Here is a 14,233-nt window from a genome sequence, read left to right as displayed (position 1 = left end):
TGACCAGGAGAGAGAGAGAGAGGCAGGGAGGAAGAAAACAATGCTGGGCAGCGTTGGCTCCCTCAACACCAAGGTGCTAAACTGTCAACAGCAGTGTGAGGATGATGTGATCAAAAGCTCCTTGAAGGAAAAGCCGGGAGAGCAGCAGGACGTGTCAGGGCAGACGTTTGCAGCTGTGGAGGATGAAACTTTTTCTGGCGTTACCTGTCTGTTGAAGTAACGTCTCCTTATAGGTAAATCATCTGCTGATGGCTTTATTCAAACATGACAGCACGCACAGCGACTGAGCCAAGAGTTAGAGCTGAGGAACATGAGTAAGTTGCCAAATACAATAATCTTTTGGATTACTGGCTCGCAGGCGTCATCTGTGATAGATGTAAAAACGTGTTTTTATCATTGACGCCTGCTTCTCCCACCGCTTTTCATCTTAATTAATTTTTTTCATGCATTTAATAATTTACGAGATAGAATTTTAATTTCTGCTTCGTACTTTGAATGTCCAGCAGCACCCACATAGTATTAATAATAGGTTGCATCGGTTCTTTAGTTGCTGTTTGAAGCAATCTGCTTGATATTTACATTATGCAACGTTAACGTGAATGAAATTGAAATACTTTGAACTGCTGCTGCTTCTGTTTCTTTTTGGCTTCAAAAGACATAAAGACTGATTTTTACAGACTGATCCAACACAATAACTAGTCTTATTCCATGGTTTTAAAAATATTTTAATATTTTCTATGCATAAAAAATAAGTGACACATTTATTTAATATTGTGTCTGCTGTTTCCGTCACATATAATTTATTATACTTGTTCATATTTAATTAAAATATAACCATTTAACATGAATTACAATTATTTTTTCATTTATATTCAGTAGTTTGCTCTGTAGAAGCACAGTCTAGTCGCTTTTATTCCATGTATCTATTAGATTTGTGCTGCAGACAAATACTGACCTTTATGAGTTCAGCAAATCCATGTTTGAAAACTTCTTAGCATTTTCTTTTAAATAATGTGACCTGATAAGATTTCTCAGCCCAGGTTATCTGACTTTGCTGTCAAGAAATATCCGAGTCGTTCTTTTACTGTAGCTGCTCAAGGCGGGTTTCCCTGAATGTATCTGAGAAAATATCTGGCTCTTCAGCTAGTAAGTGCTTTACTTAATTCCCCAGCTACTCTCTAACTTTATCTGTGGTTTGGTTCTGGGTAGATAGCGAACAATGCTTGTGTGTGCTTCAACAATAAAGTCGAAAGCTGCAAAAATCAAAAACAATAAACTAAAAGAGGCTAAAATCTCTCCTGAGGGGAACAGTAGAGTCAGGTGATAATTATCTTTAAAACCCTGTTTCATCTGGTTAGAAAAAAACACTAACACCCACTGATATTTACTTCCGGGTCAAATGACTCTGTAGTAGCAAAGTTTTTCATCGCTCCAGTCGGCAGTGATGGAAACGTGACACCTGGGAGAACATGCTCATTTATTTTTTATTTTTGCAGTCTAGATGCTGAAGCAGCACATTTTCAGGTGCAACATTATGACGTGCATTGAACTTGCAGGCGTAGGCGCGTAAATAGCCTTGAACATTTCTGTACTGATTGTTTTTGAACAACGTGCTTGAGTGATTTGGTTTTAGTTCGTATCGTGCAAGATGCAATGCTTGTGACGTCAAACGTAAGTCACCGGGGTTAATGGCAGAAAGGCTGACTCCTCCCTCTAATGGCAATGGGAAAGGAGTCAATCATCTTTTTTTTTTGTTTTTGTTTACCCGCGTTTCAAAAACCCACCTGCAAATTTTGGCGTAAAGGAGGTTTGTCGCTGTGACTTTTGCTTTACATGTTATTAGGTTTTTTAAAATTATTAAGATAAAAAAAATACCAATCAGTGCAGCTTTAAGGATTTTAACTTTATTTTGCCGGTTTGCAGATTCGAGCTGTGTTTTTGCCAGGTCACTTGACTCCAGACAGCCAGACTCGGGTGCTTATTTAAACATGAGACAAAGATGTAAAATTGCAAGTTTACGTAACCAGGTGCATGTCTGAGAGGGGCGAGCGAGAAGCAAAGTTTTCACTTGCTCTCCCAGTGGTGCCGGAAGCCCCATTTAACTCACCTACATGGAGAGAGAGAGAGAGAGAGAGGGAGCGAGAGAGAGAGAGAGAGAGAGGAGGGAGGGACTGCGACATGAGAGAGGGAGCGGGAGGGAGGGGCAAGTTTGCAGGTGTGACGGGGGGGCGTCAGGCTATCTGGGTGAGAGGAGGAAGACCGGAGAGGAGACGGAGGAGATGAGCAGGCAAGGGCACGGCAGCACAACAGAAGGCTGGGGGGAGAGGAGAAGCAAGGAGCGAGTGGGAGAGGGAAAAGAAAAGAGTGAGTGGGAGACAGAATAGATAGAGAGAGAGAGAAAGAGAGAACGAGAGAAGGCAGGAAAGAAAAAAGACAAAGCAAGTAAGCAAGGGAGAGGGAGAGTGACAGGGACAGAGGCCAGAGGAGGAGGAGGAGGAGGAGGAGGTGGGGAGGGCTGGGTTGGGGGTTGGTGGTGGCGGCGGGGGGGGGGGGGGGGTTGGCAGGGCAGACACAGAGCGAGCGAGCGAGCGGGGGCAGAGAGAGGGAGATTTTGAATCTGTGAGACAGACAAGAGAGACGGAGCTGGTGAGGTGACACAGACTCGGAGAGAGGGAGAGAGCGAGTGAGGCAGCGTGATAAGAGGAGAGCGGGAGAGCGGAGCGGCGACAGTAGGGAGTCGTTGCACAGAATATGATGATGGGACTGTACTATCCTTCCGTGTTGTCGGTGAGTGTTCATCTTGATATCTCTTTTCATATCCCTCCTGTGTGTGTGTGTGTGTGTGTGTGTGTGTGTGTGTGTGTGTGTGTGTCTGTGTGTGTGTGCTGTATCTCCCCGGGCTCCACTGTACACGAGGCGGCATCAGAGCGGGCAGCAGCAGCACTGTCACTGAGCATGAAATGTTAATTAACTCCTAACAGATGAGGACTCTACTTGACCCCCTTTACTCCAGCGGTCCAGTCCGGGCATCTCTCTGACTCCTGTCAGGACTTTGGCAGGGCCAGTTGCTACGAGGTACATAAACAGTGGGGACGAACCAGTGTAGCGGGCGTAGATGACAGCGGCTGATACAGGCTGGAGAGATTGTATCGCTGCAATTATGATTTGCCGTGGCGGCGGCGTGTTATTGCGCGGCGTTGTTGTGGCATCTGTTCTCCTGCCCCGAGCTGGAAGCGCACGCAATCTGAACATCAAGAGCTGATTCTGCCAGAAAGCGTGCTCTGTCATGTATTATGTATGCTCTGAGGGAGCTTATGTGAATGTATGGTCCGTGCGGTGGGTTTGGGTCGGCGCAGCTGGATGAAGCGGCGTGGCGTGTTGCTCCTGCGAGAAACTCCTTCAGATATTTCTGAGGCGAAAAAGGAGTGGAAGCAGTGAAGGAAAAGAAGGGGGGGGTTAAGTGGGGGAAGAAAAAGTCTGTCGTCTTCTTTACGGCCCCTGCAGCTGTCTCTGTACATCGTTCTGGCCTGTGAGCGAAAGGGACAGGTGTCCACAGAACAGTTGTCTCTGTCTTTTTTTTCTTCTCCCTCGCTTTCTCTCTCTCTCTCTCTCTCTCATTCTTTCTCCTCCTCCCTTCAGCATCTCGTCTCTTCGGCTAACAACACCTCCTCACTGTAATTTCTGTGTCACACGTTTCACAAACACACAGACGCTCAAGCACACAGTGGGCTGCAAAGTTGGTGCATGAAGTGTCTCGGTCGTGTCATTACATTTCGTTTAGTGTGAGTCAGGACGAGTATCTGTCCTGTCTTACTTGTGTGTGTGTGTGTCTGTGTGTGTGTTCGTGTGTTCCTTTCTTTCCTTGCGTGTCTGCGTGTGCACACTTCTCTTTCAGCGATACCTTGGATTCCTGGTTTCTTTACAGTTTGACCTCTTTTCTCCCTCCTCTTGCTCTCCCTGGGGCCGTGGCAGCTGTTATCTCAATGTTTTCCTTTAGGAGCCCATGGAAGAGCGGGGGATGGGTTGGAGAAGAGGGAGAGAGAGAGAATGGGAGGAGAATAGAAAATTGATTTTTGAGGTGACGGGACACTCTCGGCCTGTTTCCGGGGAAGCCCCCGCGGACGAGCAGGCTGTAGTCAAGCAGGGACGGACGCACGAGATTGAGAGCAACGTCAAGACGTGACAGTATTGTAGGTCAACTGGAGGGAGGTAGTCTGCCTGGTGACGCAATTTTTTCGGCTGCAATGCTGACTTTGCAGTTATGTGTCCAGAGTTGCCTCGTGGCAGGAGTCATTTCTTTTCTTTCCAGTTCTTTTCCAGTATTACTTTCTGCTAATACTTCTGGCTTGTGCAGGAGGAGGCAGAGAGAGCTGGAGTTTGTAGATCAGGTGCAAAAAAACTGAAATATTTTCTCAAGCCCCACCTAAGCGTGTGGCCCGAGGCGAGGGAGAGACGCCTACCTGCCGCGAAACCATACACACCGCCACGCTCACAGAACCTGTAAACGGATCGGGAGGATTCACCCCGTCCCACCTCCACCCCCGACCAATCTCCTCCACCTCCCAAATCTTGTTATTGATTCTTCGCGGGGTTAACAATAATGGCCGTTAAATGATCCCAGTGAGCCGTGTTGCCGTGGCAACTCGCATGAGTCATTCATTTTGAACAGATTGTTAGATCGAGGCGTGAGGGAAAACGTCGAGGGGAGAACCATGAGAGGTAAACACCTTTGGCACTAGGCTGTAAAAAAAAGGAAAAAAAAGGTAGTTATGAAATTGCTCAAACTTGGAGCAGCCATAATCGTTCTGCCTCTTTAGGAGCTATTTGCATTTGTAATGGCTTTGAGAAGAAAGGAAGCTGCCTGTGAAATAGATAGGGATGGCCCCCTCTGACTCAGTGGCGGTGCGGTTGACAGTGACAACACCGTCCTACAGCCGGCTTGTGTACATTCTGAACACACACTGGTCAACAGGATGTATTAACACCGAGCTAGCCCCGAGCGCCGAACAAGACCAACCTGTTTCATGGTCGTACCTAATGTATTGAAAGAGGTGTGTCCATGTTTGGTAAACACATGTGTGTGTCTGTGAGTCTGTGTGCTCACCTGCATGCGTTTGGCTTTAATGACGAGTAAATGTGGACAAATGGCGTCATCATCTTTTTGTCTGCTTGTTTATCTTTCATTAAAATCTGCAGCGGGCCCGGAACGACCATTGTTACAGAGATGACAGGAGAAGTCAGCGATAGTGTATGAGAGTCCTACAGGCCCGTGTGTGTGTGTGTGTGTTACTGCCCACATGTACCTTAAGTTGAAAGGGAGAGTGTCCTGGAGCTGGAATCGTATGTGGCACCCTACAAGGGAAAAGGATGGTGGGGGGGGAAGGGGCGTGTTGGGAGGGGTTTCTTTGACAGGCAGACATGTTACCCTATAAGGAGATGGGAGACAAGTGTGGGAGGAGGAGCCTGGGCGCTGCCGATATCCCGTTGCTATGGGGCAAGCGGCCCTGATTGACACGTGTGGGGGCGGGACGTATGCAAAGGGGTCCCGTCTGGATTTTATGAAGCGTAAAGAAGTGAAGCGCACAGCGGAGAGAGCGAGAGAGAGAGAGTGGGAGGATAGGGAGAACAGCAGCAAGAGGAGCGGAGAGGAAGAGCACGAGTGGGGGAGGAGGAGGAAGAGTGATGGAGGAGGAAGAGGGGCCTACGCGGGGATGGAATAATTTAACAAGAGGGTGTCTCCTGGCTCATCGGTATGCCGCAGCAGCGTCTTAAGCTTTTCTCCAGCTGTTTGCAGCCCGGGCAACAGCAGCCAAGATGGGAGCTGGAAGCAGCTTCCCCCAGTTAACATGATTATTCAGCCAAAAATATGAGCCTCCTGCAGAACGGCATGAATCACATTTTCCGTCGTCAAGTTTTGTTGAATTAGGCTATAGAGTAATGGCTCAAGGCCCGAGAAAGTAAGATCCTGAAATGTCATTATTCATGTGAAATGACCCAGTGCTGCCCCAGTTAGCTCCTAGCCATGTTCCTCTCCTCCTCTCCTCTCCTTCCCATCTCCTCCTCCTCCTTCTCTCCTCCCCATCTCCTCCTCCTCCTCTAGCGTAGTGAGACTGCTGCAGACAAGCACATTTTATAACATGCCTCCTCAGACACACTTGCCGCTGCTAACTGACCCGAAAGTAAGCCAGCTACAGCTACTGCTCTGAGTCACTGGCTTTGCCTGGCCAACGCATTCACTTACACAACCCTTAATGCCTCAACGCCAGGGGAGTGTATTCACGAGAAAACACACACGCTGACATGCACACGACATGTACACAAACAAAACGTAGAAAAAAATGCAGCGCGTACAGCTTTACTTGTGTCGCAGGGCAGCACCTCTTTTTACATTGCCGAAGAATACCCTCCCCCTCAGTGTTTCTCTACTTTCCTGTTTTATCCTATGAATTAATTTGTTGGATGCTTTTATCCTTGCAGTCTTGGAAAAGGCCTGTAACTTGACGGTTTGAGAGAGCAGGGGAAAAACAAAGAGGCAGCAGCAGCAGCAGCAGCACACAGGCCCACACTATTTTTGTAGATACCAAGCTGTTGACACAGTGTATCAGGTAGAGAGAGAGAGAGAGAGGGGCTGTTGAGATGTGGCTAAAATGAATCTCCTCTGAAAAGGCCAATCGTCGAACACAAATACAAGTTGTTTTTTTGGCTTGTGTTCCCGCTTCTATTTTGGTCTGGCAAAGGGAGCAGCAACAGCCGGGGTTGTCCATTCTCCCGCTAGGCTGTAAGTCTGCTTCTGTGTGTGAGCAACAACAGCGCGGAGGATGCGGTGATGATATGACAGAAAGACAATTTGATCCTCGCTGTAGCCTGAGAAAACGAGATGTATATATAAATATATGTATTTCCAAGCCTCACAGACAAAGGAACAAAACCGCTCCAGAGTGTGCGGCATTAAAATCCGAGTCACTATCGTTGTGTCTGAGTTGCATCACAACTTGTCAAATCCAGGGACTGACTCATGTGTAGTCGAGTGAGTTGTGTCATGAGTCACGAACGATGGGACTGGAGTACGACGACAGCGGAGCCGTGCTGAACATTTCGATGCGGAGTAGGAGGGTAGTTTCCCGACGATAATACGATGAAAGGTAGAATTGTATTGCTCTCACTCTGAACCGGGCACAGCGGTGCTTTGAGATGGCTGCTAATGACCGCATGCGGGTAGTGACTGTGTGTATTAAGTAGTCTGCAACAAAACAGTGGGTGGCCCCGAGAAAACAACAGACAGGTCGACCTTGCCATTCATACGGCTGCTCTTTAAAAAGGTTGTTTCCGACTTCACACAAACGCAGAGACGTATCTCTCATCGCTGTCGCCGGTGAATCTTCTTTTTCACAATTCAGCAATTGACCAGTGTTGAGCGATCAGTTTGAGTTGACAAGGGTGTTGAAAAAGGAAATGTTTTAGGCTTCGGAAAGTCTTAAAGCAAGGGTCAGTAATCCTGTAAAAGCTAGCAAGAGTAGGCAACACTTTGGAAATATGCAACCAGTACATCCCACCTCCTTCCCGTTGTCTCTGCCGTTAAAGCTACGCCCCCAAAACACATGAACGTGCACTGATGGACAACTGATAGAAGCTAGGTCAGCTTGACTCGCTCGCTAAATCGTCTCTGCTGCAGCGGTGTATCTCCTTCCTTCCGAAGACTCCAGTCATGCACAGTGAGAGCACAGGCAGGGTGCACGCAGGCAGGCAGGTCGGTTAGCGACACCAGCAAATGGTTTAATTCAGTCCGAATTAATTGTTCGTGTTAATAACAGTCCAGAAACAAGTGACCAACCCTACCTTTTAGATATGTCAACATTTTACAGAGTAGGTCTTAAATATGTTGAGGTACTACGTCTTTAGGTACGCTTTAAAGTTGTTTTTTCTGAGAGAAATATTTTGGTGGCATCCGTAAGTTTTAATGTGCTGTTTATATTGGCAAGCTGTGATTAAACTACAAACAAGACCACAAGGGAACGGATCATTTTAAAAAATCTGCGTCAGAATTTATCCTCACTTTGGTTGCATGAAAAACGATGGATACTGTCTCTGCCTGTAGTCTGTGAGATAACGTTATTCTCTATTCGCTACCTCACCTTATCTGCAATTATGTGGAAGTGTAAATAATTCTTCGTATCAATCTTACTCGACCCTAGATCCTAAACTCCGTTCATTCAGGTCTTAAAAGTCTTGTCTTGTTTAAACCTGCAGCCTCTTTAGCAGGACTTAGGATGCAGGTCCAGTTTCTTCAAACTCTTTCTCATCCAGGTTATCTCTCACCTGGTTACCCAGAATGACTTGCTCCACCCGCTATCGCTTTCACCCCTGCAAACCCGGGAGCTCTGCGATGATCCGATTGAAGGCGAAGCTATCCAGTGTTTCATTTACAGTGTTTTGTCTCCTGCAGTTAAATCTGCCAGATCCAAACTGTCTGATTCTTTTTTTTTTTTTACAGTGTCTACTCTCGTCTTCTGTCTGTATTGAGCAAATGTAATAAATTCAGGATGTCTCATCTGAGGATTGCAGCATGTTCACATTATTACAATCAGTGATGTAACAGACGGGAACCTTCTTTTTTTTTTACCACAAAGAGAAGCATCTTCACATATAACAATTCCTCTGGTCTAATTTTGAGCACACTTTAATTAGTTGGAGCGTAAAATTATAGCCGCTGTTCACAGAAAACAATGGAGGGAGGTGAAATTTATGGAAAGATATGCACCATGGGAAACCCCTGGAAATCAGTTTTTATCTTTAATGTGCAATAAAATTAAAGCTCTTGACGCTGTATATTGTTGTACAGATCGGTATTATATAAGCAAAACCCTCACGAGTTGTAATAATGAACTTTCAAACATCGGCTGTGCAGATAATGGGCAAGCCCAGGTGAGAGGAGATGGTGCTGCTTCATGAAACAAGGCGGAGGGCAGAGATGTAACTTATCACTTAGCAAAATCTTCATTTGGATGCTGGTGAATGAGATTGGAAGATGTTCATCCAGCTGCAGGGTGCAGATGAGCGGACACAGCTGCCATCTGAACACGTGAATGAAGTTAAACTTGGACACTGTGGTCAGTCGTCTGGCAGCGGCATTGTGCAAGTGCCATGCCCTGACGGCCGGGAACGTGCTTTCTATTCTGGCGGAGGCGGTGACTCCTCACCTGGCTGGAGAGCAACAGCAGTTTATGGCTTTACAGCGGCTATGAAAGGCAGAGTATGGCGGCACAGGTTGGTAACAGGCTTATAGCGCTGAGATTGGTGATAAACATGTATTCACCGCCTGTTATCAGGGCAGGGAGGGAGATAAAGGGATTGTCGGCTGTGATTAACCTGCTGAAATCACGGCCGGCAAACCCGGGGCTGCCGTCAGAAGAGGTGGAGTTCAAAGCAAAGAGGAGCAGCCACCGGGTGAAGTAGTTTCTCGTGGCGCCGTGATTCATTTTAATTAAATATGTGAATTAAGGATGACGCTTACCAAGATAGTGCTGATGCCGCAGATATGAAAGGTTCCACTATGGTTTAACTGCTGAGAGCTCTTTATTTCAGAACTAGAAGAGCACATAGCTCCACCCAGCCCCAGCAGTCCCCTTGAATTTAATCAGACCGCACCACATTTCACACACTAATAGATATCGGTCCCCTTCAACGTGCCTGATTTTCTTCCATCAAAATCTATGAGTTATTCTCCGAGAAAACTGTGAAAATGTTGAAACACACCCGAACTCGCAATGTGGAAGAAAATGAAATGGATTCCTTATGGTTTCCATTTAATGGTTTCCTCACTGACCAACACCACATCCTTCCACCAAGTTTCGTGGAAATCCAATAATTAGTTTGAGTGTGATCCTGCTAACAAACAAACAGCAGGGGTTAACATGTCATCTCCTTGGGCAAAGTAATACAATAATCATAGTCTCATCAAATAACAAAAATAAAATTTGTTAATATCAATAGGAACAATCTATATCTGATATTCAATGCATTTTATACATACTAATAATAATATAATATTAAAATAGGAAACATTAGTGGTAGTAATGGATTCATAAAGGCTTTGAGGAATTTAGGATTTCTTTGCGAATGGAGGTTTTATTCACAGTAAATAAACACGAGACTGTTATTCCCGTGGATGCTTCTTTCACTATTAATTATTTGGATCACTAAATTTTACATAAGGGCTGCCACTTTCTTAACATTTTATATATAATAACAATGTCAATGTATGATTTAAGATATTAAAAGTGGTCCTGGCTTAAAAGTTGGTTAATTAATCATTTCTACCTGACAAGAAGAAAGGCTTGAGATTCCCGGATAAAAAAGATGCACTTTGAAGCAAAGGTATAATTAATGTGTTTGTTGTCATCAACATGACAAGATGTTAAAAAAAGAATTACCGTCTACCCATTAAATCTTTTATCGCTGATGATTTATTATTTTGAGTCTCATGAATATTCAGTGTAACACGGAAAGCTCCGTTGGATTTACTTTAGTTCACCTGCGCTGCCGACAACAGAAAGTGTCTCCTCACCGCAGCTCGACTGTCATGTCAGAATATGGAGGTGATCGGTGCCGACCGAGTGCCTCCCCCCCGCTTTGTCACTGAGTCGAGGGGCCTGGCTGCCATGTCACAGGTGTGACGCTGAGAAAGGTCAAAATCTGGGAGACAGATGGTGCACGCACACACACACACACACACACACACACACACACACACACGCACACACACACACACACACACACACACACACACACACACACACACACACACACTTTTAACACTCCCAAAGGGACAGTGATCTATTGTGCACCTCAGATGGGCATCGCTGCAGCCTGTCAGTCACACACACACACGCATACACACACACACGCATACACACACACGGACACACACACACACGCATACACACACACACACACACACACACTGACCGTAACCACTGACCCATAAATATGCTTGGATCAGGATGGATTTCGCTTTAAGGTGTTTTTTTCAATCTGTTTCATCAGCTATTTTGTTAATATAATTAAATATTATATATATCCTAATTTATATTGAGAGATAATGAATGCATATGCATACATTTAACTAGTATTACCCGTAACATTTCCTCTGTAACACATTTTAATGGGTTATCCAGGTTAGTTGTTAGAGAGTTATAATAAGATGTGAAAGACAGTGATGGTCTGATCAGAGACGGGTCGCTCTTCCTCTATCAGTCATCACCTTTTATCATCCTCCTCCCCTCTCTCTCTCTCTCCCGTCCCTGCTGTCTCCCTCTGCTTCTCTAACTGTTACCATTTAGGGTATCCATGCCCCACTGCCAACAGCGAGGAATGTGTGTGTGTGTTTGTGTTGTGTTACAGCCCGTGTGATGTTTTTGTGTCTCCGCCATGTGTTTGTGGGCGCCTGCATTGTTCTCCTACGCACTCCAACGTTGGTAACTCACCCAAGTATTTTCTGGGGGTAATAACCTACATGGAGCACTTACAATCAGGCTTCCTCAGTATCAGCTGGCCTCTGTGTGCGAGCGTCAAGGTGCGTGGGCGCTGGTGTGTCAAAGGTGGTTTGTGTGCAGAGGCGTTTGGGAGTGTGTGAGTGCGTGTGCGCAGGCGTTAGTCACTCGCCATTGTACGACACACTGAGCATGGAGGCATTTGACCCTCAATAATAGATGTGGCTGCAGTGAATGTTTAATGAGTGGGGGTGTAGACACATGCACGCTTCTACACACGTACACAAACTCACGGGGAAATGGAAATATAATATCCACGCCTGTATGACTTTTGGACCGAAGCTCCCGGGGAAGTGGTCTCTGTGTGATGGAGTGATGCTCTCAGCTAAAGATACAACCAGATATATTATTTTTAACCCCCTTTCCTTCTCTCGCTTCCGCCCAAACAGGGCTCCCAGGATAGTGCTGGTGGTCAGGAGGGACTCGTGCCCCCGCCTTTTTCCGCGTTTCCTCCACCTCCTCCGCCGCCCCCCCAGAACGGCCTGGCCCTGGATTACGGGGGCAGCCTGTATGCAGCGGGGGCCGTCCAGGGTGCCGTGGAAGCCGGAGGAGCCGCTAACATCGCTGCCAACGCCGCCAACAGCCTCATTGCCCAAGTGAGTGCCGGCCTCTTCCTCTGCGTGGAGCCCACATCAAGGCTCCGGGACATAGAGCATGAAAGAGTGTTGGAATGTGTGTTTATAGATTTGTAATGTTGCACCAATCAGACTTTTCCCACACAACTCCAGTTCTGATACTCAGACTGCTACAGGAAGGCGAATGTCTCACAACAGACTCTCAACTCGAAGCCCTCACTAATTCACACTAGATTGGCACTGAGAGATTATTATGGAATTTAAATCTGGATCTGCACCAAATTGAAAACACTCCATTTTCTTTCATCAACATTCATGAATTATTGTCTGAATAGTAAAGTAACTATTTCTGGATCTGCCCCCTGATCAGAGGAATCCGATGGGTTCTTCCTCGGGACATGCTCCTGCCCTCCACAAAATGGAAAGGAATTGATTAATACGTTTTTTTCGCAATCGCACTGATAAACAAACAAACGCAGACGAAAACATAACCTCCTTGGCCGAGCTAAAAAGGCATTTGAATTATATTAATTAGAAGAATGTGGGTAAGGGTTTTTCAAACTGTTGTATTTATGCTGCACATGTAGAACAGAGTGTGACAGACGTGAATGAGTGGCAGTTAGCAGTGGGATCAATACTGGGAAAGAACCTCAAAAGTAGAAGTGATTCCCCACAGATTTCTTGCAGTCAAATAAAGAGAATTACTTCACTAAACACTTAGAAGAAGTTCAAGGAACCCAGTAATGAACATTATTAATTGACACCAGGAACAGTAACTTAAAAATGATATTGTGTGAAGTTATTCCAACTATAAAGAAGTGATTTATACATGGTTTTTAAGACTGTGACATTTTCTAAAGCAACTTTCATTCTAAATCGATTTTAAAGTAGCGAAGGGGACAATTTATCAAGACGAGAACCAAACTTTATTCGTCGTAACTGGTGTTGTCCGGCGGATACTCATTCCACTTAAAGTCTGAGTCCAGGAAGTGAGCGTACCTGGCCGAGACACTGTGCTTGTTGTTTTTACGCTTGAACGGACAGATGTGAGCGCGCTATCGATCTTCAGTAAACGCTCTGCAAGAAGGCAAATCGTACATTTCCCTAAATGTTGAACTGTTTTTAATAAGGTCAGAACCTGTGCTGATGCCCAAATAATGAAAACACATCACAAAGGCTTCATTGCTGCAGTTTAGAATAGAATAAAGATAAAGTATAGAGATGCACTTAATAGATTACAGAAAATGAAGTGTCTCTTTTAAAGCAAAAATGACATTCTCTGGTTTCTGTTACTGGAATGTGACAATTTCCTTATTTTAAAACCTCTGCGTTTCAAAAACAACCAATTTAATTTATGTTGTGTGACAACATCATTCATCGGTTTCTCAAGGAAATGAAAACCACCGTTAATTGATTCCCTCGAGCTTCAGCAGTGTAACCAATAACATCCTGCGGAGCTAATAGATATTTAGTTTAAATCACTGTTTTCTTATCTTACAAGAATCTTACACCCTTCCTCGTTTCTCTCTGCTTTTCTCCTCTGTGTCTCCCTCACTTCCTTCCGTCCCAGCAGTCAGATGGCTCCTCCCAGATTGACGGACAGTCCGTGGTTGGCTCGGGAGGAGGCGGGGGGAGTATCGGGGATGACACCGACGCCAAGGGGACCCCCAAGCGCCTCCATGTGTCCAACATCCCCTTCCGCTTCCGAGACCCGGACCTGCGGCAGATGTTTGGGGTTTGTAGACTAGAATAATCTCTTTTTCTTTTTACGTGAAAGTAGCTTTGGTATAGCAACACACTGTTGGTAAATATGATGACTCAGAGGAGCCAATCAGCAACGTGAGCACACTTCATTGCCTGAAATGACGTTTACTGATTATTTAATACATTTAAATAGTATATTAAAGCCTCTGTCATGCTGGTTTCAGTTATAACAAATCTTAGTTTGTCATATTTAACAGAATATCTACAACAATTTCTCATCAGCAGGATGTCTAAAGTCGTGTGTAACAACGTGATCTTGTGCCGGTTGGTTTTATAAGAGGAACGTCTCTCAAAAATTTGCTGCATTGAAAAGAGCAGAGGCAGCGAAGATCTGGTGGGAAGAAA

The 14,233-nt window shown here is 45.5% G+C and overlaps 1 protein-coding gene across 5 annotated transcripts in view; it reads left to right on the top strand.

The window, feature by feature from the left end:
- Positions 1–14,233, top strand: part of rbfox2 (RNA binding fox-1 homolog 2) — a 37,129-nt gene that overhangs the window by 10,245 nt on the left and 12,651 nt on the right. For 3 of the 5 annotated variants that reach the window (XM_061086712.1, XM_061086694.1, XM_061086727.1), the window contains exons 3-4: positions 11,939–12,145; positions 13,695–13,859. In XM_061086712.1, coding sequence (XP_060942695.1) covers positions 11,939–12,145; positions 13,695–13,859 — 372 coding nt within the window. The remainder of the gene's footprint in view (positions 1–11,938; positions 12,146–13,694; positions 13,860–14,233) is intronic. The other 2 variants (XM_061086719.1, XM_061086702.1) reach the window with 1 other exon arrangement.

This window comes from Limanda limanda, chromosome 2 (genome assembly GCF_963576545.1).
Source record: "Limanda limanda chromosome 2, fLimLim1.1, whole genome shotgun sequence".
In the NCBI taxonomy this organism is placed as follows: domain Eukaryota; kingdom Metazoa; phylum Chordata; class Actinopteri; order Pleuronectiformes; family Pleuronectidae; genus Limanda; species Limanda limanda.
This window is presented reverse-complemented; position numbering and strand designations above follow the sequence as displayed.